Source organism: Gouania willdenowi, chromosome 18 (assembly GCF_900634775.1).
Source record: "Gouania willdenowi chromosome 18, fGouWil2.1, whole genome shotgun sequence".
Lineage (NCBI taxonomy): Eukaryota > Metazoa > Chordata > Actinopteri > Blenniiformes > Gobiesocidae > Gouania > Gouania willdenowi.
In genome coordinates this window covers 6,278,954-6,306,508 of record NC_041061.1, presented here as the reverse complement: position 1 = coordinate 6,306,508, position 27,555 = coordinate 6,278,954, and the positions used below count along the sequence as shown (strand labels likewise).

The window sequence follows — 27,555 nt, the reverse complement described above, 5'->3', positions numbered from 1 at the left end:
TGAGAGGTGATAAAGGGGGCGGAGATGTAGACGCTGAGCCAGGAGTACAGATGAACAGTAACAGCACCCATAGACGGTAGAAAGGAGAGCGCAGAGGAACAACACCCTGTCATTGTCTAAACACACATCACCAGGAGATTCAAACGCACACTAATATAAGAAGCCATCAGCAAACACACGTAATAGCATCAGACCAACAAGACATGATCAACAAAACACCAACATAGGTTCAGAACTTTAAATGGGTCATTCCATGTCAGTTCAACACATTATCAGCACATTCCACGCATTTCAGTCTAAAAAAAATTCAGAATTTTTTCCAATTGTTCCATGATTATTCATTGAGGTTTGATTGGATAAACACTTTTTGAGATACAGCCAATTTAGTGAGGGAGGGTATGCGTCATTTTTCGTGCGTCCTTATTTTTCTTCCATTTTCATGTTCTAATATCTCAGGAACTACACCACATGGGGAAACTGGAATTTGGTATAATAATACAGCTCCACCTAACAAAAAGATCTGCTATACATCCAACGTGGTGAACATGCCAGCATCTGAAAATTGGAAAAAAGTTTGTCAGGGTTTGGGTCTGGAACATGTTTGGGTCTTCAGTAAACAACTTAACATATGTTTCAGCTCTCTGTAATTTGATTAGCTTTGAGCTATGAACATAGACTGTTCACATCACTAATGATTAGTCACATAATGCATTGGTTCTTAGGTGACAGTCTCTTGAAATCAGAAAAAAAATACTTTTTTTTACTATTTTCATTGGCCCATCACTGCATGATCTGATCTGTTTTTATTTATAGTATAAATATTAAATATAAAACTATTTTTCTTCATGCAACTTCTTCATTTTGATTTTGGACCTCAACTTTGGGTTATTTCACTCCTCACAAATATTGAAAATCCTTTACATGAGCCCATTGTAGCCTGGCTCTGTACATCTACAGCAGGAGTGTATACAACACACTGTAATCATACAAATGACAGATAACACGTTTAACTGAACAGTAGGAGGCAGCAAAGTGCTAACTAAGTGCTAATGCACTAACCCAGACCTTTTCTGTTCAATCCCTATTAAGAATACTAAATCTCCACCAACATCATAGGATAAAAACAGAAACCTTTATTAAAATAGTGACTTGGCTTCTTCAAAACCCTTAAATATACTAAAAAATGTGCAATATCACACATTTTAAAACAGTAATAATAAATGTATTTAAGTGCAGAGAAAAAAATGTTTTTCAATGTTCAGCAACCCGTCATGACGTCTCACTCCCCCCGAAGGAGTTTTAAGCTCGATATAAAAAAATCTAATATATAACATACATAAATCCAACCAAGCTTGAATTTTTTTTATTATTGTTGAGTGAAATACTATAAAACGCATTGAGTTGCCTTGTGTATAAAATGCATTATACAAAATGACCCTGCCTTGCATTGCTTTACATTACCTCTGTAGTTTCACTGTGATCTTTAAATTGTGTAAATTCCACAGGTAGTTATTTTTTTACAGTGCATTTTTTGGTGGAGGGTTTATACTGTGTAAAGCAATAACACACAACAGCACAAAGCCTTCTGCAAACAGCAACAATGAAAACAAGCAGCTACAATAATCCACATGGGAAAAAAACCAACAACTAAAAACATCCCTCAACTGACTCACTGCAGCCAGGAGACGGAACATTTAATTCAGCCCGTTTGGCCTTTTGCAATGGTCAAGATTTGCAAAGTATAGATTAAGCTAAACATACCGTAAATGTTTTACACATCTAATCTAACAGTGCAATGCAAGCCAAGGAAAGCTAAACAAAGTTATTCAGCTTTTTACACATCCTTCCATTTTTCAAAAAAATTAAATCTTAAACAATTGTTAAAATAATAAATACATTTACACGCAAAAAACCAAGCAGACATTAAAAAACGTCACTCATGAAATAGTATTTGCAAGCTTAGTATTTACTTTGCTAAAGTTGTATTTTTCCAACATCAGGCCGAAATTTCTTGAATTTATTTAAAAAAGGACATTTCTGAAAAAGGAGTTAATGAGAAAATGATATGACAACTGACACTGTTAGCATGCTAGCAGATACCTATGGAACTAAACAGAAGCAGCGATGAACTAAAACATAAAACAACAGATGTAAATACTTTACTTTCTGTACTTTTTCTCTACTTTGTATGACTGAGAGGGAGATTTTTAATCATTTTATTGTGGAATAAATGTTTTTAAACTATTAAATGTTTTCTGTTGCACTTTTAATCATGCAAAGCACTTGTGTATGAAATCCGCTAACCGCTATACAAATACATTTCCCTTACTTTACCTTATTTTAATTTGTGGTATTTGTAGCATTCATATTACATGACTTGAGTATTAGATTAAAAAAAGATTTTTTTCATTACATTAACTTAATTTATGTTATACTTCTGTGAGAAAAGCCACTTTTGTTTAAAGGGCCCATGTTACGCTAAATCAACTTTTCTGTGCTTTAAACATCATAAAGTGCTATAATGGCTTCATACACATGTCCAAAGTGTTTTTGTCATTCATTCCCTCAATCATTAGTTAGAGGGTGATTTGCTCCTTTCTTACTGCAGGGTGAGCCCAAACACCTCGCTACAATTTGATGACGCGTTCCAACTTTGATGACAAATTTGACGTGGCACTGAGCTGGAGAAGCCGCGCCTCCAGGAAGCTCTCTTCTGTGATTGACATGTAAACAGACACGCCCACGAAGGTGAGCATTTGCAGTGCTATGTATGTATTTTCTACAGTCTATGTATGTACCGGCGAACGCCCCGCCCCCACGCTCTGTCTCGTGTTTATAAAGCAGCATGAGCTCGGCTACGGAGTGGGTGGGAGGAGGGTGGGCCGTCCTCTGGTCCTACGTCACCGTGTAGGGCGGAGGAAGTCAGTGTCCCGTCTATAGACACGCCCACTTATGAATATGCATAAGTAGGACGCAAATCAGCCTGTTTGTGTAGAGTTGCTCAGAAAGTGACTTTTCAGAGGCAAAAACTCTATAAAACAGGCGAGTTTGGGAAAATAAACCTCAAATACTATGTTTTTGGGGTTCTTAGAACTAATGGAGATGGGTGAAAAATGGCATGATATGTGACCTTTAAATATACCATCTCATTATAACAGTAGATAAAAAGCCTTTATGAGCTTTTGTTTAATAAACTGATTTAAGTCACACTCTCTACTCTCAGCTATAATTATAACAATTAGCAGATTACTCAGTTCCTCTGTTTCTTTGTGACAGAAAACTAAAATAATAATTAAACAAAGACTAAAGTCTTCAGTTTCTACCAAAGCACTGATTATAGTTCATAATGTGCAAAAATCAGCAGCGAGTGAAACAAAACGTAGCTGTTTTTACAGGTGCGATCGTCCTCTCGCTGGTCACTAGGGAGGCGTTGCCCTGGCGACAGTTGTCGAGATGTGTGTGACTCAGCATTTTACGGCTTCACACAGGAGCAAATATAGACATACAGTGCTAAAGTTACCACTATTGTACTATTGTATACATGTTGTAAAGTATATTCAATAAAACTAAAATTAAGACCTTTTGTTTTGTGACAGGGGAAAAAGACAAAGTTTAACCAGGACTTAGCATTAGCATTATCACTGCTGCTTCACAGCTAGAAGATAAACAGTTTAAAGCAGAACTAAATAACTTTTTCACCTTAATAAATCCTTCTCATAGTCCCTGTGAGGGTAATACATGTGTTTATGAGGTGATTGGGGGTCTTTCATCTCCCCCTGCTGTCTTTGGCCAGAAAACCACACTTGCAACTTTTCAGCCTCCGACCTGGTGGCAAGAAGTACTGCTTTACAGCGGCCCAATACAAACTAATGCTAGATTAAGACCCTGCACACAGTTGTCCACAAATTCACTTTTCTCAAACTTATATCATGGCAGAGCCAGCAAAAAAAAGGTGGAGAAGACCTTTGTCTGAGGAACAGAGCAACTCCATGCAGGGACAGCTCAGCAGCAACACACACACTGTTGTCGTAGTGTGTGTGATTGCTCAACGGGCACGCGTACACACTCGCAACCAAGCACTCCATCAGGCAGCACACACACAATATATACATTCATCCATCCATCCATTTTCAGAGCCGCTTTGTCAGCACACAAACAAACACATCGCACACATTTCCACACTCCCTTCCGTATTACTCCCACATCATTCATTTATTTTACTTATCTCTCTTCCTCATACTGTTCACATGGTCACATGGGACTATATGTGTGAAAGCACCCTTAGTGTCACTGTTGTATTAGGATTTTTCAGTGATCGGTTGCTACCGTTTTGGGAGAGCAAAGGTGTGCATGTAGCTGTGGGGTGGAGCAACAAAAATAAGCAAATGGACCTTTAGGGGAGCATTAAGCCCAAGTTACTTAGTTCTGCTTTAAATCTAGCCTGTGGCTTTATTCAGAACTGTTAAAAGTTTGCATGTTCTCCGTCAATGTGCGCAGATTTCTTTCCTACATTTATTAATTTACCTCCCGCCAAAGCTACAGAAACGCAAGAATTGCTTGAACAACAAAAAGGACACAGAGTAGAGTAGCATTAGCAAACATTTACGATAAGAGCCCCGGCCCATTTCAAAAATGGGTAACAAAATGCAAAAGAAACATCTAGCAAAACCTATAAATGTTAAACTGAATAATATCATCAGTGCAACAAGCTGTATATATATATATATATATATATATATATATACACATAATAGCTACTTTTGCTACTATAAAATGCCCACACAAAATCGAGCTAAATTGCTTACTGAGCTATTATGTCAAAATTTTAAAACATATAACCAATGTACTATGCTAACAATTGGTAGCTTAGTTAAAGCTAGGTGTATAACTGCACATTTTTAACTTTAAAATTGTATTCAAAGTTTGTAGCATATTTGCAATTTGATGTGTAATACTCACTCTTATCACCCATTTTCATTTTTCATCATTTATTATTACTACTTTGTATTTAAATAAATAACACTTGTATATCAACGCTGCTACATACATTGTTTGAGGCATTTATACTCGTGAAAATGTAGTTGAAACCAATTGGAAAACAATTATTACGTAAATACAGTAAATCTTATTCCTAACAACTGTTTGGCATTTAAATGTTTAACAAACAGGGGACATATATTTTTTGTTGACATTTTTCTCACAGGAGAAGTACCAAAATGTCTCAAATTAACTTAAAATAAGAATACAGAAAACAATGACTATTCAATACTGACATTTCCCCACATTATGCAACAGTTCTTGCAGTGTCGTCTGGCTCTACAATAGATAAACATCCGGATGTGATGAGTAAAACGGTTGCTCTGCCTCGATAATAGTTTCACCTCATGGATTTTGACAAAAACTGCGTGGAAAATAAAATAATAGAGATTTTATCTGCTCTGTGGATGTTTGTACGTGTTATCAATGACTATGTTGTTTGACTCGATGGAGAAGTTAAAAAAGGAGTCAAATGTCGACGCAAACATAGAGTCTGATAAAAGGCTGTATCAGAGGAGAACTATAGCCAAACAGAGCCAGGCTGTGACAAGCCAGAGACGGACATAAGTTAATCAGAAGTGCTCAACAACCCGACGGTTAGAGGACATCAGATAACTCCATTAACTGGAGTTGATGTTTAACATTCAGGACAATCAGTATCGCAGAGTCTTCCAGAATCACACAGTAAAAACTCACTAGAATACCTCATTCTATACAGTCTAAACTTCTATTTCCTGGTTTGATGATGTAGCACTAAGTCCTGCCTCAGAAAAGGATTGAAAAGTGAGGAAAAGGTGTGTTCAGAAGCTACAAAGAGAACAGTTGTCAACAAGGAAAAACGCTCAGATATTCAGTTTTAAAATTCTTTGCCAGAATTGTCATGTCTAAAACTGAAATGTAGCCTTTGAACTGCTCCTAAGGTGTATTTCAATAAATCAAAACATGCCAAGGATCCAAAAACACTGGCTGTGTTTGAAATGTCACACTCCATACTACAAACTCATTGAGGAGAGTACTGCCTACTATATACTATAGTATGATTAGGGTGATGAGCATTCCCACTGAAGTATACTTCCAAGTTTCCCAAGATGCATTTGGAACCTACAATGACAAAAACCTGAATCACACTAAGGCTAAATATCTCTGTTGATTCTCCAACTTTTAAAGTTCTGAAAACATTTTAAATGAGAAAGTGACCAAGTAGAATATCAACATGTGCTCATTTCAGACATAAAACTCACGGAAACACAATTAATTTTGACATTTCAGAGATTGTTGGAGACCCTCCATTGTGCTACTGACAAAACTTCCGGTTAACTTCAAAACAAGAGCCCTATTTACAAAAGTGTTAAAATACTGGAAGACAAGAAGAGATGCTTTTATTTTGACTCTTAGCTTGAAGCTGGTCCCAGGACCATTTTACATTCCGCTCGCAATGCATCATGGGGCGGTTGAGTTTGACGAGTGTGGCCACCTTGCATACTTAAAAAATATCCCCATATACCGGCAGTATACAGTACATCCGAGAATTTCTCACGTACTCCATCTTTTCATACTATCTATTGTGTCACTACAAACTAATTTTGATGTCAGACTTAGTATGAGTAGTACGTTAGTATGACATTTACAACATAGCCACTATCTATCCACCATCTATAAACACATCAAGCAAGGGAGCACTGTGTGTAGAAGTGCTGATTTTTCAAAATAAAAGAGCTGCAACACAAATTAACCAAATATGTAAAAATTTTTTTGAAACTTCAATCTTCCTTTGAGGCCCAGTATACCGAATGGTTCGCTCAACTGCCATAATAACAGAGGTGTAAAGAGTACTGATAAATGCTACTCAAGTACAAGTACTGTTACTTGATTGAAATTGTACTCAAGTACAAGTACTGTAAGTCATACATAAAATACTCAAGTACAAGTAAAAAGTAGCTCCATCAAATAGTACTCAAAGTAAAAGTTACTAGTTACTTTCACCCCCACGTTTATTTTTGGTAATAAATCTTGCCACGGTTCCCTTGCATACAGTAAACATCTCACGTATAAACTGATTTACGTTTAATCTGATTGGTCGGCTATGATGTGATGCATAGGATTTAATTTCAGTGTTTTGTTGTTTCACAATGTCCGTTCATCATTTTATAACAAAAAGTAATTTACTCAGTAGCGCTTGGGTGTAGAAATGTAACAAATTACTTCTTTTAAAACGTACTTAAGTACAAGTAAAATTATTGATTTAGAAATATACACAAAAAAGTACAAGTACCCATAAAGGCAACTCAATTACAGTAATATGAGTACTTGTAATCCATTACTTTCACCTCTGCTCAATTAGTGTGTAGTGTAGGGTTAGGTTTCCAACACAGCCAGTATCTATCCACCATATATGACATCAAACCAGGAGGATTAATTCGAAAAGCAGAAGCGCAGATTTTTTCAAAATAAAAGAGGTGCAACACAAATTAATTAAGGCTGTGGCGATCCGTACGTGGCCGTATCAATATGCTGATATTCTATCTGTATGTAGCGCCCCTCATTGGTCAGTTTAGGCAACGTGATCGGTCACGTGATTAAGACGTTACGTAATTGTACTTCTGTTTGCTATTAATACGTAGATTCCTAGTCTACGTTACAGACATGCTACATATTTATGAATTGTTGTGTTATTCATATGTAGCGCCCCTCATTGACCAGTACTTCTCTTTGCTATTCATACGAAGATTCCTAAACTATGTTACGGACTAACTAAACCTAACCGTAATCCCAAACTAAGTTACGGATGAACAAACCCTAACCCACGTTACAGACTAACTAACCCTCACCATAACTAAACTACGTTACGGACTAACTAACCCTAACCCACGTTACGGACTAACTAACCCTAACCGTAACCCTAAACTACGTTACGGACTAACTAACCCTAACCGTAACCCTAAACTACGTTACGGACTAACTAACTAACCCTAACCCACGTCACGGACTAACTAACCGTAACCCTAAACTACGTTACGGACTAACTAACCCTAACCGTAACCCTAAACTACGTTAAGGACTAACTAACCCTAGCCCACGTTACGGACTAACCAACCCTCATCGTAACTGAACTACGTCACGGACTAACTAACCCTAACCGTAACCCTAAACTACGTTAAGGACTAACTAACCCTCATCGTAACTGAACTACGTCACGGACTAACTAACCCTAACCCTAACCTAAACTACGTTAAGGACTAACTAACCCTAACCGTAACCCTAAACTACGTTACGGACTAACTAACCCTAACCTTCTGAAGTGGATATGAATTTCTTCTCACCGTGAATTTGTACTGTATCACTTGTTCAGTCATTTTTTTTTGGTTCTGTTTTGAATGTACGGAATGGTCACATGATTCCCGGTAACGTCATATGCTACGTACTAATAGTACCAAAGGTTGTCCGTACGGCTACGTACGGATAGCCACTTTGATTAATTAAACACAAATATTTTTTTTTAAACTTTACTCTTTCTTTGAGGCCCAGTACATCAAATGGTTCAGGGACTGGTAATACGCTCCACTGTCAAAATAATACCACCAGTTCTACCAGAGTTGGCGGCTAACAGGTGCCTTTAATATGCGAATTAGCTGCTGCCACATCATATGCTAATTAGCTACAAGCTAGAAACTTTATAAATAAAAAAAAAAGCTTCTTATGATAAAAATGGGACGTCTTCAAGTTAAACTTCAAGTCCAGTAGCTTGATATGACCATTTAATGTTAATACAAAACTAATAGTAGTTGGCTAATGTTTATTCGGGTTAACGCTAACGGTTGCACCTGCACTGATGGGTGTGAAAAACAAGCAGCTAACGGTTTCCCTCTGAGCTCCAGCATAGAACCATAAAGCGTCCAGCGGAGGCGGAGCGAGGCCAAGCCGGGAGGTGATGGAGGGATGTCGGCCTGACGCTCACACAGAGCCCCTGGAGGAGGAGAAGCACCACTTACCTGCCTAAAGCCTCGATCCCAGCTCGGACATAGCAACGCATCGTTTTCCTGCTCATTGGCTGCCTACACGGAGGACATGGTTTATCTTCATCATCCTCATCCTCAGCACCGTGTTTTCTGTCCCAGCTGTCAGACGGTGACGTTCACTTCCGGTTCCTGTGTAGCTCCGCCTCACATCACCCACCCTGAAATTAAATTAAATACAAATGAAACAAAATAAAATAAAACAAAATATTAATACAATAAAATAATAGTTGCACAGAAGAAGAAGAAAAAAAAATACCAGCTGCAATTTTTGTTGAAGACTCCGAATAAAAATTAACGACTAATATTTAAATGAATCCTTTATAACAAGTTCGAAAAACAATGAAGACAAAAATCAAATTTGCTAAAAATGTATTCAAAATTATTTTTGCAATAAGTATTGGTCAAACATTGATATTGGGGCAAAAAAATTATAAAGTTGGAGAAACATATGCCATAATTCACCTATGGAAAAGAACACTTTCTTTATGAACAATTCTGTTCGATTCAAAATTCTGCCACAAATCTTATTAAACACATTGAATTGTTTCCTACTTTGAAAAATGTGCTTAAGTATTAAGTACTTGTTTAAAACCATGCTTTATTTGCCTTTTTTTTTTTTAACTACAAAGATTACTATAAGCTCTTTTTATTCTTATTTTGGAGCATCCCTGCTTTATTTTCTGTAAAAATTATTTAAAACTAAAATATTTTGTTACATAAAACTACATTTTTAATATTTGTTATTGGTGTTTTGCAAATTAATAATGATTGTATTTATTTAGTGTTTTATCGAAAATGACCTCTCACAAAACGTAAGTACATTTTTTAGGTAGAAAAGGTAAAGAAATTAACGTATAGCCAAGTATCAGCGTAATTACATATGATTTATCATTGTGTCAGAATGTAATGCATGTCAGGTCAAAGTGAAGGGTTGCTGTAATTAAGCAAGTATTTTAAATTAGTTTGTAACACAAGTTGTTGGCAAAGATAGAAAAAAAAAACAAGACCGATTTAAACAAACATTTATTTCACGTATCATCAGAAATAACGGTTTTTCTTCTTCATGTCCTCATTCATTGCGGTCAAACAGCGGCGCCTGTTGGTCAGAATTAGTCACTACAGTCCAACGACTCCAGTGTAAGCAGAAAATCAGCGTTTGTTCGTTTCTTCGTTGGTGTGTTTCATCTTCTTTACCCTCATTCATTGAAAAAAAAAGTCGCAGAAACCACCTCATTTGAACTAAGGATCAAATAAATAAAATAAAGATATATTTAATCACATTACATTTTGTTTTGAACAAAATAATTGTATTTTGAAGTATAGCTAAGCTAGCCATCTGCACAGGTGCAAAGATTCTCATTTCAGTCATTCAAATTGTATACGTTTTTAATATAATTTTAATTACTAAAATAAGAATCTTTGCACTGTTATAATTTGTTTGAAATTTGAAGTGTGAATAAAAAAATAAAATTTCTGAAACAATTTCACTCATTTCCTTTTTATTTATTTGCTTTTTTAATTTCACTTCACTCAACTAAATTAATTTCAATCTTATTCTATTGTTTTATGTGTAAATGCATTTATTTATACATGTTTGCATGTGTATACTGTGATTATTTATTATTAGACTATAAAAATATTTTTTTAAACTAAATCCTGTAATTTACTTTATTTAAAGTCTACTTATTTAGACTTTTGCACTTCATATTTATTATAGAATTTGTTGAAACCAGTGATTCCAGTTTAGGAGCCCTGACCCAGTCCTTCATTACCATGATGGTTACTATGGTTACTAGTGTTCTGAAGTGTTGGATAGCTCCTCCCAGTTCTCCGTCACACTCTGGTAGAAGGTGGGCTCCCTGCGGTGCTGCTCCACCGGCATGCTCCTCCTGGTCCGGCTCACCTTCCCCAGGTCCACCTCAACCAGCAGCAGCCCTGGCCGCTCCCCCCCACCGTCTCCCAGCACCTCCCCCCAGGGGTCCACGGCCAGCGAGTGTCCGAAGGAGGCGCGTCTCTCGTGGTGCTGCCCGACCTGAGCCGCGGCCACGACGAAACATTGGGTCTCGATGGCTCGAGCACGGAGTAGAACCTGAGGAGGAAATACACTGTGATATAGAAGCCTTGTTTCACTAGTTGTGCATTAGTATTTGCTAGCATTAACATTAACTTTAGCATTAACCAGCATTAGCATTCATTAGCATTGTCATTAACTATCAATAACATAAATTAGCATTAAACAGCATTAGGTAGCATTAGCATAATTTAACATTAGCATTAAGCATCAATAACATAAATTAGCATTAAATAACATTAACATTAGCTAGCATTAACATACACTAGCACTAGCAATAGCTAGCATTAACATTAGCTAGCTATTGAAATGTTAAGCTAATGCTAATGTTACACTAGCATTAACATTAACTATCATTAACATAAATTAGCATTAAGCAGCATTAGGTATCATTAGCATAATTTAACATTAGCATTAAGCATCAATAACATAAATTAGCATTAAATAACATTAACATTAGCCAGCATTAACATACACTAGCACTAGCATTAGCTAGCATTAACATTAGCTAGCTATTGAAATGTTAAGCTAATGCTAATGTTACACTAGCATTAACATTAACTAGCATGAAAATACATTTACATTAACATTAAGTAGCATTACCATAAATTAGCATTAGCAATAACTAAGATTAGCATAAATTTGTTTCAGCTAGGAATAACATTAACTAGCATTAGCATTAACATTGGCTAGCATTAACATAGCATTAGCATGAACCTAGCAATAGTCTAGCATTAACACTAATCTAACAATAGGATTAGCACTAACCAAACATTAACCTAGCAATAGCATTAGACTAAAATTAACACTAACCTAGCAATAACAGTAGCACTAACCTAGTATTAACATGAACCTCGCAGTAGCATTAGCACTAGCATTAACCTAGCAATAGCATTAGCTTAGCCTTAACACTAGCAATAGCATTAACCTAGCAATAGCATTAGCACTAACCTAGCATCAACATTAATCGAGTAATAGCATTGGCCTAGCATTAACACCAACCCAGCATCAGCATTAGCCTAGCATTATCAAATTCAGTTATTGCAGGATGACATGATGTGCTATGGTTAAAGAAAGAGGATCAGGATTGTGTTTAGCATCAGTTTATAATGAATGGATCAGAGACAGTCCAACCTCCCAGTGAGCGGCTCCAGTAGCCACAGTGAACGCTGACGGGAAGGTCAGGATTTCTGCTCCATGTCTCTGCAGAGCAGCCGATAAATCAGGAAACCTCAGGTCGTAGCAGATTCCCAGACCCACCTGTTGGACCATGACCAGTGTCAGTGAACGCATCACGATTAAGACCAGTGTCAGTGAACGCATCACGATTAAGACCAGTGTCAGTGAATGCATCACGATTAAGGCCAGTGTCAGTGAACGCATCACGAGTAATAAAGGCCAGTGTCAGTGAACGCATCACGAATAATAAAGACCAGTGTCAGTGAACACATTACGAATAATAAAGACCAGTGTCAGTGAACGCATCACGATTAAGGCCAGTGTCAGTGAACGCATCACGAATAATAAAGACCAGTGTCAGTGAACGCATCACGATTAAGGCCAGTGTCGGTGAACGCATCACGATTAAGACCAGTGTCAGTGAACGCATCACGATTAAGACCAGTGTCAGTGAACGCATCACGATTAAGGCCAGTGTCAGTGAACGCATCACGATTAAGACCAGTGTCAGTGAACGCATCACGATTAAGACCAGTGTCGGTGAACGCATCACGATTAAGACCAGTGTCAGTGAACGCACCACGATTAAGGCCAGTGTCAGTGAACGCATCACGAATAATAAAGACCAGTGTCAATGAACGCATCACGAATAATAAAGACCAGTGTCAATGAACACATCACGAATAATAAAGATCAGTGTCAGTGAACGCATCACGATTAAGATCAGTGTCAGTGAACACATCACAAATAATTACTCATATTTGTTTACTTGTGTAGTTTTTGTCATTTTGCAATTTTTGTTTTTGATTTGATTACTTTTGTTGTTAGTTCGTGTTTTTATTTGTTTACTTTTGTGGTCATGTTTTATTCTGCTTTTAATTCTAATGTCATTTAGTTGTTGTTTCTGTTTGCTTTGTTTGTGACATTTTGCGTACATCATTATTAAAAATGTGTTTCTTTTGTTGCTGTTTCCATTTTTTTTTTTTACTAATTTAATGCTGATTTTGCGTTAAGTGATCCTCGTGTTGGCGCAGGTGTTTTCACCTTTCCAATGGGAGTCTGGACTGGGCTGACGATGCCTGGTCCTGGGACGGTAAACGAGCTCTCCTTTAGTGACACGCCCTTTTCTGGGAGCTCCACGTCAAACAGGTGAGACTTCCTGTATACTGACACCATGTCACCTGCAGGTGTGACGACTATGTGAGTTCTCTGTGTGGAAACGCACACACACACACACACACACACACACACACACACACACACACACACACACACACACACACACACACACACACACACACACACACACGCACACACACGCACACACGCACACACACACCTTTGTCGTTAATGATGACGTGACTGTTGTAGATCCTTCGGTCCGTTTCCCAGTCGGGGCCACGTTCATGGAATCCTCCCAGTGAGAGCCACACCCGCAGCTTTCTGATAGATGTCAAGTAAAGAAACAAATAATAATAAGACACCTGTTTATGCTCTAATAAACATCTTAATCATGTTTTATTTTAGCGCTGGGATCTAAAAGATTTCAAATCTGATAATATATAGTAATGAACATTTTAAATTACAAGAAAAAATATACAAGATGAAAAAATAAATTATGAACCATTATGAAAAATATTGAATATTTAATCAACATCTGTTTGTTATTTATTTATTGAGAAGTAGAATTAATGGATGCATTAGTAAAAATAAATAAATAATAATAAAAAATACATTAATAGAAAAATAAATGAAAGAATGAACAATTTATTAAGAAATATGAAACATAAATACTTCATGAATAATAAATACAAAATTTAAATATAAAAAACATAACAAAATACATATTTTATCAGCGATGCATTACAAAAACATAGTGTATTAAATGAAACAGCAGTAAACAAAAACAAGAATTTATATATATATATATATATATATATATATATATATAAAATAAATTGAAAAAAATATATAAATAATAAAAAATAAATAACCATAGATTAAACAATGCAATTTTATAGGAACAAAACAAATACTGTATCTATATAAACATTGAAAAATATGATTTATTATTATAGAAAATAAATTATTGAAATTAAATATAAAAATAATTAGTTTTTAATAATAATACAAATGATAAACAATTCATATTAAATATAGTATAAATAAATGTAAAAAAGTAAATCATTTGTAATAATTGTAATAATTAAAAAAAAATAATGATTGATATTAAATATAAATCCAATAACTATAAAAATGATAAATTATTTGTAATAATACTAAAAATAATAAATAATTCATATTAAATATTAAAAAAATAAATGTAAAAATGATAAATTATTTGTAATAATACTAAAAATAATAAATAATTCATATTAAATATAAAAAAATAAATGTAAAAATGATAAATTATTTGTAATAATACTAAAAATAATAAATAATTCATATTAAATATAAAAATGCTGAATGATTAGTACTAAATATGATGATATTAATCATTAATAATGAGTGTGTACCTACCTGGCCATGTCTCTGTATGAGGACAGTGTGGGCCCCTGGAGGCTCTCAGACAGACTGAGGGTCTGGTCTCTGGTGGAGCCGATGTAGTCGAAGCCTTCAGGCAGGAACACCATGCTGGCTCCTCTCTGCACCGCCTCCTCCACCAGCTCAGCACAGGACGACAGGTTAGCAGCTTTGTCTGGGGTGGACGTCACCTGACACACAGCAGCCACTGGGAGACGCCCTGCACACATCCTGCACAGGAGACAGTGGGGACACTGGGTCAACTGGGTTTCTTCAAACATAACACCCGACATGAGACGTTTCCTTCTCTTTCAGTGGAAACCTTAATTAACATTCAGGCACCACAGGAGAAATGTACAATACTTACAGTAAAAGACTATAATGAAGAAAACCCTTTAAAGTCTCCATTTTAACCAGTAAGGAACATATACTGGTAGTAGCCATAATGTGACATGTTAATTGTACCCATATGGTGCTGTGCAGTTACTATAGTAACACATACATATTATTCTAGTAATGTGAATGAACTACTGCACAAATGCTTGTTTTGGTGTGTTTTTATTAAGAGTTTTTGTTGTCGTTTTGTGAATTTTTAGAGTAATTCTGGGTTTTTTACGTCATTATGTGAGGTTTTTTTGTTGTTGTTTTGTAAGTTTTTGCAATTTTTGTGTATTTTCATTGTTTTCTGTATTTGGGATGTCTCAATTAGTGTATTTTCTGCATTTTGTGTGTTTTTAGAGTCACTTCATATCTTTTATTGCAATTTTGTGCAATTTAGTTGTTGTTTTGTGAGTTTTTGTACTTTTTGTTGTTGTTTTACGAGTTTTGCGCAATTGTCGTGTGTATTTTGTTGTCATTTCGTGTATTTTCAGTGTCGTTTTGTGTGTTGAGAGTCACTTTGTGTGTGTGTTTTTTTATCGACATTTTGTGTACTGTCCTTGTCATAATGTGTATTTTCAATGTCATTTTGTGTGTTGCTTTAGGAGTTTTTTTTCCTCCTCAATTTGCGTATTTCCTGCTTTTTGTGTGTTTTTGTAGTTGCTTTGTGAGTTTTTGTACTGTTTTGTGTATTTTGTTGTCATTTAGCATGATATTCTGTCATTTGGTGTATTCATAGTCATTTTGTTTGTATTTTGGTTTGAGTTTTGCAAGGTTTTATATTCATTTTGTGTATTTTCTGTCATTTTGTTGTCATTTAGTGTACTTCCTGTCCTTCTATGGACTTAATTTTTGTGCATTTTGTTGTCGCCTTGTGTATTTTTGTCATTTATTGAAATTTCTTGTCATTGTGTGTCATTCTAAAAATGACAGAGTAGTATATATATATATATATATATATATATATATATATATATATAATTTTTTTTTTTTTACATGAACAAAAATTAGTTTGTCACTCATGGATAAACGTCTTCAATCCAACATTAATTTATTCACAAATATTTACAGTTACACACTTAAAGCCGTCAGTTAGCCTTTCTATAAATTATTCAATGTATAATTAACACTTTTTTTTGGTAAATTAGTTAAATAACAGTATAACTTGTTTCTATTCAGACAAAACTGAAGAAAATCACATTCATAACATGTTAATAACATAAAAACTAACCTGTTCTGCAGCTGGACTGAGTGAGTTACAGCTGACAAATACTTCACAGATGATCCTAAAAAGCTCCTGATGGTAAACATTAGTCTCACTGTGTGTGAATGAGTGACAAAATCACGTTAATCCACCATGAGCTTCACTAAAGTGCAGAAAAACAGGAAGAATCCATTATTTTTCTTCTTCTTCGACTTCAAAATAAATGCGGTCATTGCACAATACTGCCCCCTGTGGTAATTCAGTAAAACAACACCAGCACTCGTTCTTCATGGGGATCTCTAACTACTACTGACTGTCAAAGCCTCGAAAATATATTTTTAACCTCGAAATATACTATAGTGAGGTTTAAGAAATAGAAATAAAAAAAGGTTAATTTTTTTTGTTAACATTTTTTATACCAAATCGAAGCCAGTTAGTTGTGTTTTTTTTTCTTTCTTAAAATGATCTATATTGTAAAAAAAAAAAAAAAAATGCTGAATGAAGTGTTTATATACTTCTGTAATTGATTTATACATTTACTGTTTATTTTATGTCGTTCTTGATATGCATGTTGATGTTTTTTTGTGGGACGGGTGTGTTTTGTCGTGTATGTATGTTGTATGTAAAATGTGAAAAACTACTAATAAAATAAATTGCTGATTTAAACAAATCAACATGTATTTATTTTTTCTTTAATATTTCCATTTACTTATGTGTATCTTTGTGTGTTTGATTGGAAGTACATTTGTGTCTTAATTATTCAATAAAAAAAATTAAAAAAAACCTTTTTAATCAAAAGAAAAATCACTTCAATCAAATACAAATGTTTCAATAGGAAAAGTTTATGTCAATCAAAATAAATATTTCCAATCAAAGAAAAAAAGTGTTCAAATGCAAAAAATATTTGAGACCCAAATAATGGCATTAATAATATCTGCCTCCAAATTTATTTTTTGTATGTAACACCTGTAAAATACATCCTCACCAATTCAAATTTGATAGATTTTGTGTTGAATAATTATCTATTCCAAGAATATTTATTCTTCTTCTAACTGTAACTAAATCTACATTTTAGCGTCTCACATTTAACAATTAGACAAAAGAAGTCTTCAAATATAGATTTTTTTTTTTAATGAGACTGGTGATGCTTTCTCGCATTTCCACTCAGGCAAACTGAAGCCACCTCTGCCCATCCTCCCACAGTCCCAGGGTCTTTCAGACTAGAGCAGAACCTTCCAAGGCTGCGTCCGAATAGTCCCGCCTATCTCCTTTCCTATCCACTGTTCCTTAACACCCGGAAATGTTTAAGTGGTGGCCATGATTAGGAGCGTTTTAGTTCTCTTTAAGCTGAGGAAAGGAAGCTCAATGCTTCCCTTATAACTTCCTTTAGCCTAGGAAACACTGATGCATCCTTTACCAAAGGAGACGAGAAAATGCTGACCCACAATTCCTTGCGGCAACATTTAAAGGGACACGCACACACAAACGCTCACGGAAACTCACGATGACCGACAAGTGACAGAGATTACCAATGCAATATTATGTCTTGAACAAGTTGAAATAATCTAAAACTCATATCTTATTATATGTAAATCAAATAATCAGATTATAACTGAACAAGAGATCAAAGACATTTTTAGCCACGTTATGTTTTATTCAACATAATTTATATTTCTGAGTTGAAGGTGAGTGTGAGCAACCATTCTCAATGTGACGTATTTTTGGTTTCACTTTAGTTCCTCGTAGCCTGGTAACCTCTTTTCCTTTGATTTACATTCAAACCTTGTGATTTTTTAGATTATATCAGTGAAAAGTGTTATTGCGCTTTTAGTACATTTTCGGAAATGTGTAGTTATTTCACCACGGCAGATGTCACTAACCTTCGCGGCCATCGGATTATTATGTCACCTAGAGGAAGTTCGTCTGATTGTCAAAAAAAACATGACGTCCTTTTCCTAACTCCTCTCCTAACACCTTTCCTTTAGCCTGTGACATCATCCAGGAAGTTAAGGAAAAGTGGATAGGAAAGGAGATAGGAGGGACTATTTGGAAGCTGCCCAAGTATATCCAACAAACTACGCCTACGCAAGAAATTTTTAAATGCTGAGCCATTAAAATTCACCCACATGTGCGACGATGGCCGGTGAAGCAATTTTTCAATGTAACCTCAAATTTAGCCAGGAAGTGGAGGCAGTAGCAGTTAGGGTTATGGTTAGTTAAAAAGGAAGGTAAGTATTGCAAAAATCCAAATTTGCCAGAACAGTGTTGGTGGAAGCAGTTGAGGTTAGTGGACAGGTTGATGTCCAGGTGTTGGCTCAGGGGGATCAATGGGGCGTATTTTGTAGGGGTTATGGTTAGTACGGAGCGTGGTTTGGAGCAGCTGTGGCTGCAGCTAGAACCTTCTAGAACCATTCACGGTCACTACCGAATCCTTTCACCAACCGGATCCTTTCAGAACCTTCCAAAGCATGAACGACACTCGTCTCTATCCGGTCGCCCTGTACTATTTAAAAGGCTGAAACCCTGCTATTTAAAAAGAATTAGAAATTTATGTTTTGAGTTAATTCCGATTTATTTTGTTTGTTTTTTTTAATCTTAATTTCTATTTGGTTTTTGATTGTCAATGTAATGTATTGTGTTTTTATTTATGTATTTATTTAATAAACAATTAAAAACATTGCAAAACAGTCAAATATTTAAATGTTTACTATTATAATATTTAACAAACGTTGTATGGTCTTTTTAAATTCAAATATCACGTTCCCGCAGCTCTGACGTAAGGATTGTGAGTGAAGGAAGTGACGCAATCTAGGCGCATGCGTTCAAAGGATCTGGTCCGTAAAAAGATTAGGTAGTGAAACCTTCCACGATGGCGACCAACAGCAGTAAAACCACTGGGAAATCCAGCAACAGCGGCGGAGCGAAGCCGTCTGGTGTGTCCGCAGAGCAGGTACCTGCCCTCCACACCTGCTGACGGGCGTCCACTCGCCCTCATATGGCTCGTTTCCAGTTCAACTGGAGCGTGTGTGTTCTGCGGTGTTACGGCTAAAAGTGTTACCGTGTCATGTGGTGGAAACATGGAGCGCGCGCCGGTGATAAAAAGCGCTTTTAACTTAAATAATTCAAATTTAAAATTAATCATTACGTTTAATCACATCTTAATGTGTATTTGTGTAATTCATTGTTAGGTTTTATTTTTTAAGTTGAAGTATGAAATAATTTAAACTATTTCAGTTTAATTTCAAAATGTACATAATACATTTTTTTTTTTTCTTTCATTGCACATTTCTATACACATTAATTCCGTTTGGAAACATTCCTTTTTAGCAATGCAATTATATAAATAGAACGTTATATTTAATTATATATTATATTTATCAAACAATAGATTGTTTATGGAAATTTATTTTTATATTAAGAGAAAAAAACATAAAAAAGTTATATTTAAGTGCACTACCTTCATTAATGCCTACTGGTAATGTAATCATGAAAACAGAATGTATATGATTTAGTGTAAAGTAAAATGTAAAAACACTTAAAGAGCACATTAAAGCACAATAAAATGTAAATAAAACCTGAAATATTAGGATTAGGATCAATAAAATGATTGTCACTGATTTTGTTTTTAAATGCATAACTTTTGGTGTAATTATTGTTTTAGCGTCAGAAACTGTTATTTTGTTAAATATTGGATTATTAAATGTTCTTTAAATTTACCCTTGGTAGAAAAAAGCAAACTGTTTACAACGCTTCCTTTTTTTTTTTTTTACTTCCTTCACCGTTTATGAACGCGACCATTTTTGTCACAACACCGATCGTGCCGATGCTAACAGTTAGCTTCCTCCACCCATCCATTATTCAGCCTTTTTCATCAAAAATACAACCTAAAAATAAATCTCACATAAAGCTGTTTCTTTATTCACACAGAGCTAGAGTCCCGTCTGTTTCTCTGTGGTTTATTTAAACCGTGTAAACGAGATTTAACAGATTTTATTAGAGCTTTGTGGTGAAAAATGTGCATCATAAAATTAGGGAAACTCAAATTAGCACCGAGCCTTCAAACCTGCAGTCAGTTTATTTACAAATATTTATTTACACATTCATACATGAAAAAACACGTTTTTTTTTTTTTTTTTTCTTTCAAGGAAGTTTTTATAATCTTACAAAGTTAATATGTAATGCAGACATGGGCAAATTGGTGGCCCGGGGACCATATGCGGCCCTCACACTAATTTTTTGCGGCCCCCAAAATAAACACAAAAAATGACTCACAAAAGTAGAACAAAAATACACAGAGAGAAAAAATGTACAAAATGATTTGAAGTACATGTAAAATACACAAAAGGACAACCAAAACATGCATAAATAAAATATAGAAAATGACAAAAGTACACAAACATATTTCCAAAACATCAGTTTGAATGTGTAACAAAAATATTTCTGTACACACTGATTAAAGTATGTTTTTTTTTTTTAAAGAAGCTACTATAATCTTGTAGTCGTTAATATTTAATGCCTGTGTACACATGCACAGACAACACAGAATTAAAGTGTACCAAAAAATAAAATGCAACATAATTTAATCCAAACGTGTAATGAATTAGGATTTTTTCTTTCTAAAATTCCTTATTTGAAGTGATTGACTATCTTTGACGTACCATAATTTTAATTTATAATTAAAGATCTTTTTTTTAAATTATTGAACTTTTTTAAATTAAACTTAAAAATTGCACAAACAAATGTAATTTGAATAATTCATTTGTACATTAAAAAAGAAAATTAAAAAAAAAACATTTAAAAAATTTAAACATGAAAAAAAAAGTTTATTCTGTAAAGATTACTAATCAAACCAATTTCTGCCTAATTTAATTTGTTTAATTTTAGTGTGTAGTTTAGAAATACAATTTATTTTTTTGTTTGTAATCCCTTTAAGTGTTTGAGACCGTTTTAAGATGCACGTTTGATAGATTTACGCGTGATCGAAATAATAATGTGTGTGTGTGTGCGTGTGTGAGGTGGTGGGCACGTTTCAAAGGATGCGCCAGGAGCAGCGCAGCATGGCGTCTAAAGCTGCAGACATGGAGATGGAAATCAACGAGCACAGGTTGGTGAAAATCACATTTAAAGTCAGACTCTAAACGTCTTACCTCGGCTTTTTCTCCCCGTTCAGCTTAGTCATCGACACCCTGAAGGAAGTGGATCCTTCCAGGAAGTGCTTCCGTCTGGTGGGTGGAGTGTTGGTGGAGAGGACGGTGAAGGAAGTGCTTCCTGCGTTGGAGGCCAACAAACAGCAGGTGACCGTCATTAGAAACGTAAACAATATCAATGTTTCAAAGCTGATTTTTTTCTTCTTCTGTCGCTGCAGATTTCCAAAGTCGTGGAAACGATCAACACACAGATGCAGGCTAAAGGACGCGAGCTAACGGAGTACAGGGAGCGCTACAACATCCGCCTGGTGGGGGAGGGAGACAGCGGCGACAGCCAATCAGCGGCCGGCTCCAAGGACAGCGAGGAGGGCGGGTCCAAAAGCGGTGCCGGAGTTTTAGTGTCGTAGTTTATCTAGGGACGGACATCTAACGCAGGACGTGATGTGGGATTAAACGTTGGACTCTTTGGATGTGGATCTTTGTGCCTGAATAAACGCACTCGCTTTGTGTTACGGTCCTGAAGGCTCTGCGTCAAACTAAACATGTCATGTCTTACTTTTACACATTTTACACTTTTTTTTATGGCGTTTCAACACAAAATACACAAATATAACCCGACCTTAGCCGGGAAATAAATGATTCTATTGATTAACTCTAACCTTAACACTGTGTACTACACACTACAAACTCAATGAGTATATACTCAGTGTCTACTATATATATATATATTAGGATAATTGGTATGATGAGCATTCCCACTAAAGTATACTAAGTAAGGTTGGTGATATGGACTAAAATTCATTTGTATTTGTAACTCAGTCCTACCAGAAATACAACCTTAGGTTAAATTTATTAGTGAAAAATGCCACACATGAACATTTATTAACAAATAGTTACACACATGGCTTTTTCTCCTATACAGGACAGCATGTGTGAGTGAGTTCTTAAGTGTGGCTTGCTTAGGGGTAAGTCTGCGTTAGAACGCACTCAGTAATCCATCTAACTGAGCTTTTAATGCTGTTCTGAGAAGTAGCGAAAGCAGCGACAAACTATTTTTTAAAAACAAAATGATCTATGAAAAATATATGTATCGATATAGGCAATATTGTAATTTTCTATATCGCCAAAATCGAAAACTCAAAATATTTTGAATCTTGATATATTGCCCAGCACTACTGTCTACTATATATTATTATGATTAGGATGATGAGCGTTCCCACTCAAGTATACTCCCAAGTTTCCCAAGATGCATTTGGAACCAACAACAAAAACCTGAATCACACACAGACTAAATATCTCTGTTGATTCTCCACCTTTACTTTGAAAGTTCTGAAAAACATTTTAAGTGGCCAAGTAGAATATCAACATGGGCTCATTTAACCATGAAACACGTTTCATTCCAACATTTTGGAAATTTTCAGAGACCCTCCATTGTGCTTCTGACAAAACTTCTGGTTAACTTCAAAACAAGAGCCTGTGTTCAGAAAGAGAGTTATGTAGCACAACAAAAAACATGCACTTCCCTTTTACTTGAGGCAGTGTGTTGGATTAAAAAGGTCCAAAAAGGCTAAGAATAAACAAAGTTTGCTCCCAATTTCAGTTTTTCATAAACACCAAAAAACGTGACGTTTGGGGCTGACCGCCCTTCATCAGACATGAGTTGTAGCTTTCTGGCCCACCTGTTTTTATAGTGTACATGATTAAACAGGGTGGTCACATGATACATGTCAGCATAGGTGAGTGGACATTTGTCTCGCATATATTTACAGTTGCCAAATATACATAATGACAGCTAAAGTACACTAAATCAATAATTCTCAACTGGTGGGTCGCGGACAGCTAGTCAAAAAACTTTATTTGCCTTTTATTTTTAAAGAAACTTTTCTTTTGACAGGCATGCTTTGAAATGCATGCTGCACAGGAACTGATATAGATTTATATTTTTTAAAAAGATTATATATTTGTGTTTTCAACAGCTTTTTTTTGAAAAACTAAATTTGGTTGAATTCTAAAAAAAAAAAAATGGGTCGCAATTTAATGACCGTGGCAAAATGTGTGTCCCAGGGTGAGAGCAGTTGAGAACCCCTGCACTAAATGACTCAAAAAACAAAACAAAACAAAACACACATTGAGTGAAAAGAGAAAAACGGAAAAATATTTTCCGACGAGGATGGGATTCGAACCCACGCCTGCAGAGCACAATGGATTAGCAGTCCATCGCCTGTAACACATGTGCTTGGTCAGTAATAACTGACACATAACATAACATAACATAACAAAAACGGTAAAACTGTTATTTGATAGGTTCAACTGACTGATTAGGACTTGTTTTAGTTTATTAGCATGATTTTAAATCTTAAAGTCGTTAATTCTCCTGTCAACATTTAGCGGCGTGTCTTTTACAGGTTTTACGGTAATTCGCTCATCAACCCGCGCCACCGTCGCAGTAGTAGTGTCTGTGTTTTGATGGAGATCACCTAAACCTACACTGGATTTCTCTCTCTCTACAACACACTGTTGCCTCTGTGGGGTCGTTTCATCCACACATGCAGTCGGTTCTGGTTCCAGCCCGGTTCTCATGGCGGTTGTAGCCGGACAGGAGTAGCCAGGCCCGTGTTCTGGAGCTGTGTGTTTGCGCAGTGTTTCTGTGATGCATCTGTCTAAGAAGTGCTCAGCCTTCAGAGTGGTGCTCAGTGCTCTGCTGATCGTGGCTCTGCTGCAGCTCATCTACCTGTCCTTCCTGTCCCGGTTCCACGGTAAGCAGCAGCGCTTCCGGTACTCCGAGCTCTTTGGCGCAAAGAAAAATGCGCCTCATGATGAGAACTCGCGCAAAGAGCGGCTGAGGTTCTCCTTGTCCACGGGCGGCATCTTCGACAACAGCGGTCAGTACCGAGTCTATAAAAACCTGATCAAAAGCGACTTCACCACCAACCTGAAGCCAGGTTCTGAGCAGAAGTCCAACCACCTGTCCCTAGCCACGCACACCACCATCAACAACCTCCATCATCTGGACTCGCTGCTGGAAAGATGGCAGAACCCTCTCTCCGTGGCCATTTTCGCAAACGGTCAAGATGTGAAGTTCTCCACGGCGTTGGCGTACGCCCTGAGCGTCTTCTGCCCACAGATCCAGGCCCTGGTGGACTTCCACCTGGTCTGCCTCTCAGGAGAAACCGCAAGTTTCCCCGAGCAGGACCACGAGCACTTTGCAGGACTGGAGGACTGTGCTTCTGTGTTCTCCAGACTGGAGTCCCACAGGGATAAACACAAGAACTACGCCATCGGTGGGAACATCTCATACCCCAATAACCTCCTCCGTAACGTGGCCAGAAGTGGAACCGAGTCCTCCTACATCCTGGTCATTGACATCGACATGATGCCGAGTTCGGACCTGCATCAGCAGTTTCTGGACATGATGATGAGGCGTGAGGTGGCCAACGACGAGGTCTTTGTCCTGCCCGCTTTCGAGATCCGACATGCCAGGAAGATGCCGTCCACCAAGGCCGAGTTAGTCCAGCTCTACCAGGTTGGGGAGGTCCGTCCGTTTTACGAAGAGCTGTGCGCCAGATGCCAGGCCCCGACCAACTACTCCCAGTGGGTCAACAGCCACGTCAGGGGGTCTGGACCCATGGAGGTGGCCTACACCCTCACTTGGGTGGACCCGTGGGAGCCTTTCTACATCGGGCCGAGCTCCGTTCCTCTGTATGACGAGAACTTCAAGCAGTACGGCTTCAACCGAATCAGCCAGGTAGAAACATCAGCACGTGGAACAACAAACATGATTCCAAACAATGTGTCGGAATCATTAATCACGGAACTGTACAATGTCCCAAAAGATGGTAGTCACATGAGGTTTACCATTTCAGAGTGGTCTCAGATATGGGAAGGATGTACATTTTGGGACGCATCATCAGTAGTTTAAACACTTAGATACCCTCATCAAAGGTGGCCAACTACAGGGTAATCAAGCCTGAGCTTGCATCCCATAACTGTTTCCCACTATCTGCAGCTTTAGGTCTGGTGCCCTTTTTTTCTTTTTTAAGTACGTTAGATGCTACACGTGAACGTGTGATCCGATCAAAACGACTACCAACATCTCCTAATGTTCCAAAACCATACCCCTGTTTTTCTCCTTTATCTTTTGAAACAGGATGATTCTATACTTTTATCACATTAAGCGCTAGTACCGGGTCGTGTTACGGTTCGACAGGAAATCATGTTTTTTTTTTGTTTCTGACAGTGATTATAAAACAAGACGGCAGCTATTAGCATTTAAAAATTCAGTTTTTAAGACAAAAATCCACAAACTGCATCTAGACAGGACGGAGAGGTTGGTAATTAGTTTTTAACAATGATTTATTGGCTTCGTGAGGGAAAAATTGATGTTTAAAAATGCTATTTTATTTTAAACACTAATATTTAAATATATCATTAAAATACAAAAATAGTCTAAACAAATGCAAAAAAAACTAAAATTGTATGAATTGTATATACCAAATGATGGTACAAAATAAGATAATATAGAAACCAGTATCAGCATAATACCTATAATACATATTCTTTTTCAAACAGAGACCTCTAGTGGTGCATTCTGGGATCACGTCAAAAAACAACTGGCTCAGCAAAAACCATAGGATTGATAAATTCTCGTGTATTTTCTCATTCTCACGTGTGTTTTGTTTTTCTCCGACAGGCCTGTGAGCTTCACGTGTCCGGGTTCCGTTTCTCAGTGCTGAGCTCGGCATTCGTGGTGCACCGTGGCTTTAAGGTCCAGGGAGAGTTCCACGCCAAGAAGGACGAGGAGAACAAACGCAATCGAGAACTGTTCCGCAGCTTCAAACAGGGCCTGAAAACCAAGTACCCGTCCTCCAGCCGACGGTGCTGAACGCATTCAGGAGAACGGTTGGAAATAATAGTTAAAGCACCTGTGATTTAAAAACCACATCCACTGAGATAAGTTGACATATTCAACTTATTTCACGGCAGCTAAAGGAAATATTTTATCTATTACAACCAAAATCTACGTCACAGTTACAGTTATATATGATGATGGCACGCCTTTAGAGCAGTGGTTCTCAACCTGTGCGTGGTTCAACCCTTTTTGAGGTCCATCTATAAAGTCAGCAAAATGATGGTCCATTGTTCTGTGATAACCACATGTATTTATTGATCTGAATAATATCCACTGTTATCCAGGAGGTTTATTATTATTATTATTTGTGCCATAGTATATAGTCGTTTTAAATGTGACTAAATAGGTGGTGAAATGGGATTTTAAAAACCACAGAAATTGGTTAAAAGTTGAAAATTAAAGTGGCCAAAAAAAAAAAGACAGAAATAGTGGTAAAAAGGGTTCAAAGCAGGGGTGTCAAACTCAGGGTGGGGAGTGGGCCGTAGGCTTTAGGTGGGGGGAAAACAACAACTTTAACATTATTGTGCCCTTGTTTCAAATATCAGTTCCATTCACTTCCAAAAATATTGATTTTGTTACCACTTTTTGTGTAATTTAAAGGAATATTTTAAAATCGTTTGTGAGAAATTGCAAGATTTGTGGGATTCTTTCCACATTTTGTGATTAAAAATGACTGGATTCATGTGATATAAACAAAGCCCCAAAAACTATTGTGGAGTTGGTGAATTTGAGATATCTACAACTGAATTATTTGGTAATTTACACAATAATTCATGTTTTCTCTGTCATTTTTACTTTCTCTTGCGGGCCAAATTGGTTGTTGTAAAGGGCTGGATTTGGCCCCCGGGCCTTGAGTTTGATATGTGGTTTAAAGTGTCAATATTAGCTTAAAAGTGGCAGAAAAAAGCAGGAACAATTAGTTTAAACTGGCAAATAATGGGGATGACAAATCATGTATGTGGTTGAGTTGGTGAAAATAAGCATGGATTATGGTGAAAAGAGGAAAAATAACAATAATGGATCAACAAATTAGGTGGAAAAGTGGTTGGATTGGTTTATAAGTGCTGAAAATGACTTGAAAAAGGAAAACA

The 27,555-nt window shown here is 36.5% G+C and overlaps 4 protein-coding genes across 5 annotated transcripts in view; 2 read left to right on the top strand and 2 right to left on the bottom strand.

Annotated features, from left to right (window-relative positions):
* The window catches only part of clcn3 (chloride channel 3), a 31,984-nt gene extending 22,820 nt beyond the window's left edge, over nucleotides 1-9,164 (bottom strand). Inside the window, 1 exon segment of the mRNA XM_028474313.1 lies at nucleotides 9,027-9,164. The gene's annotated coding sequence lies outside the window, so the exon portion shown is untranslated.
* Nucleotides 9,052-16,610, bottom strand: nit1 (nitrilase 1). Of its 2 annotated transcripts, XM_028474315.1 has the most exons (7): nucleotides 16,436-16,610; nucleotides 14,824-15,057; nucleotides 13,643-13,746; nucleotides 13,348-13,484; nucleotides 12,259-12,384; nucleotides 10,826-11,142; nucleotides 9,052-9,211 (listed from the first exon to the last, which is right to left on the bottom strand). In XM_028474315.1, the coding sequence occupies exons 1-6, from the start codon at nucleotides 16,513-16,515 to the stop codon at nucleotides 10,846-10,848; spliced, it is 978 nt and encodes a 325-aa protein (XP_028330116.1). In that variant the 5' UTR covers nucleotides 16,516-16,610; the 3' UTR covers nucleotides 9,052-9,211; nucleotides 10,826-10,845. The 2 variants fall into 2 exon arrangements, with proteins under 2 accessions (XP_028330116.1, XP_028330115.1); XM_028474314.1 differs by lacking the exon at nucleotides 9,052-9,211 and having other exon boundaries at nucleotides 10,060-11,142.
* A 2,602-nt stretch (nucleotides 16,611-19,212) lies between these two features.
* On the top strand, nucleotides 19,213-22,096 carry pfdn2 (prefoldin subunit 2). The gene is made up of 4 exons (XM_028474617.1): nucleotides 19,213-19,358; nucleotides 21,424-21,512; nucleotides 21,579-21,702; nucleotides 21,774-22,096. Exons 1-4 carry the CDS (start codon nucleotides 19,278-19,280, stop codon nucleotides 21,960-21,962), a joined length of 483 nt encoding a protein of 160 aa, XP_028330418.1. The 5' UTR covers nucleotides 19,213-19,277; the 3' UTR covers nucleotides 21,963-22,096.
* Nucleotides 22,097-23,997: 1,901 nt separating this feature from the next.
* On the top strand, nucleotides 23,998-26,936 carry b4gat1 (beta-1,4-glucuronyltransferase 1). The gene is made up of 2 exons (XM_028474582.1): nucleotides 23,998-25,300; nucleotides 26,246-26,936. Exons 1-2 carry the CDS (start codon nucleotides 24,206-24,208, stop codon nucleotides 26,435-26,437), a joined length of 1,287 nt encoding a protein of 428 aa, XP_028330383.1. The 5' UTR covers nucleotides 23,998-24,205; the 3' UTR covers nucleotides 26,438-26,936.
* Nucleotides 26,937-27,555: the final 619 nt, after the last annotated feature.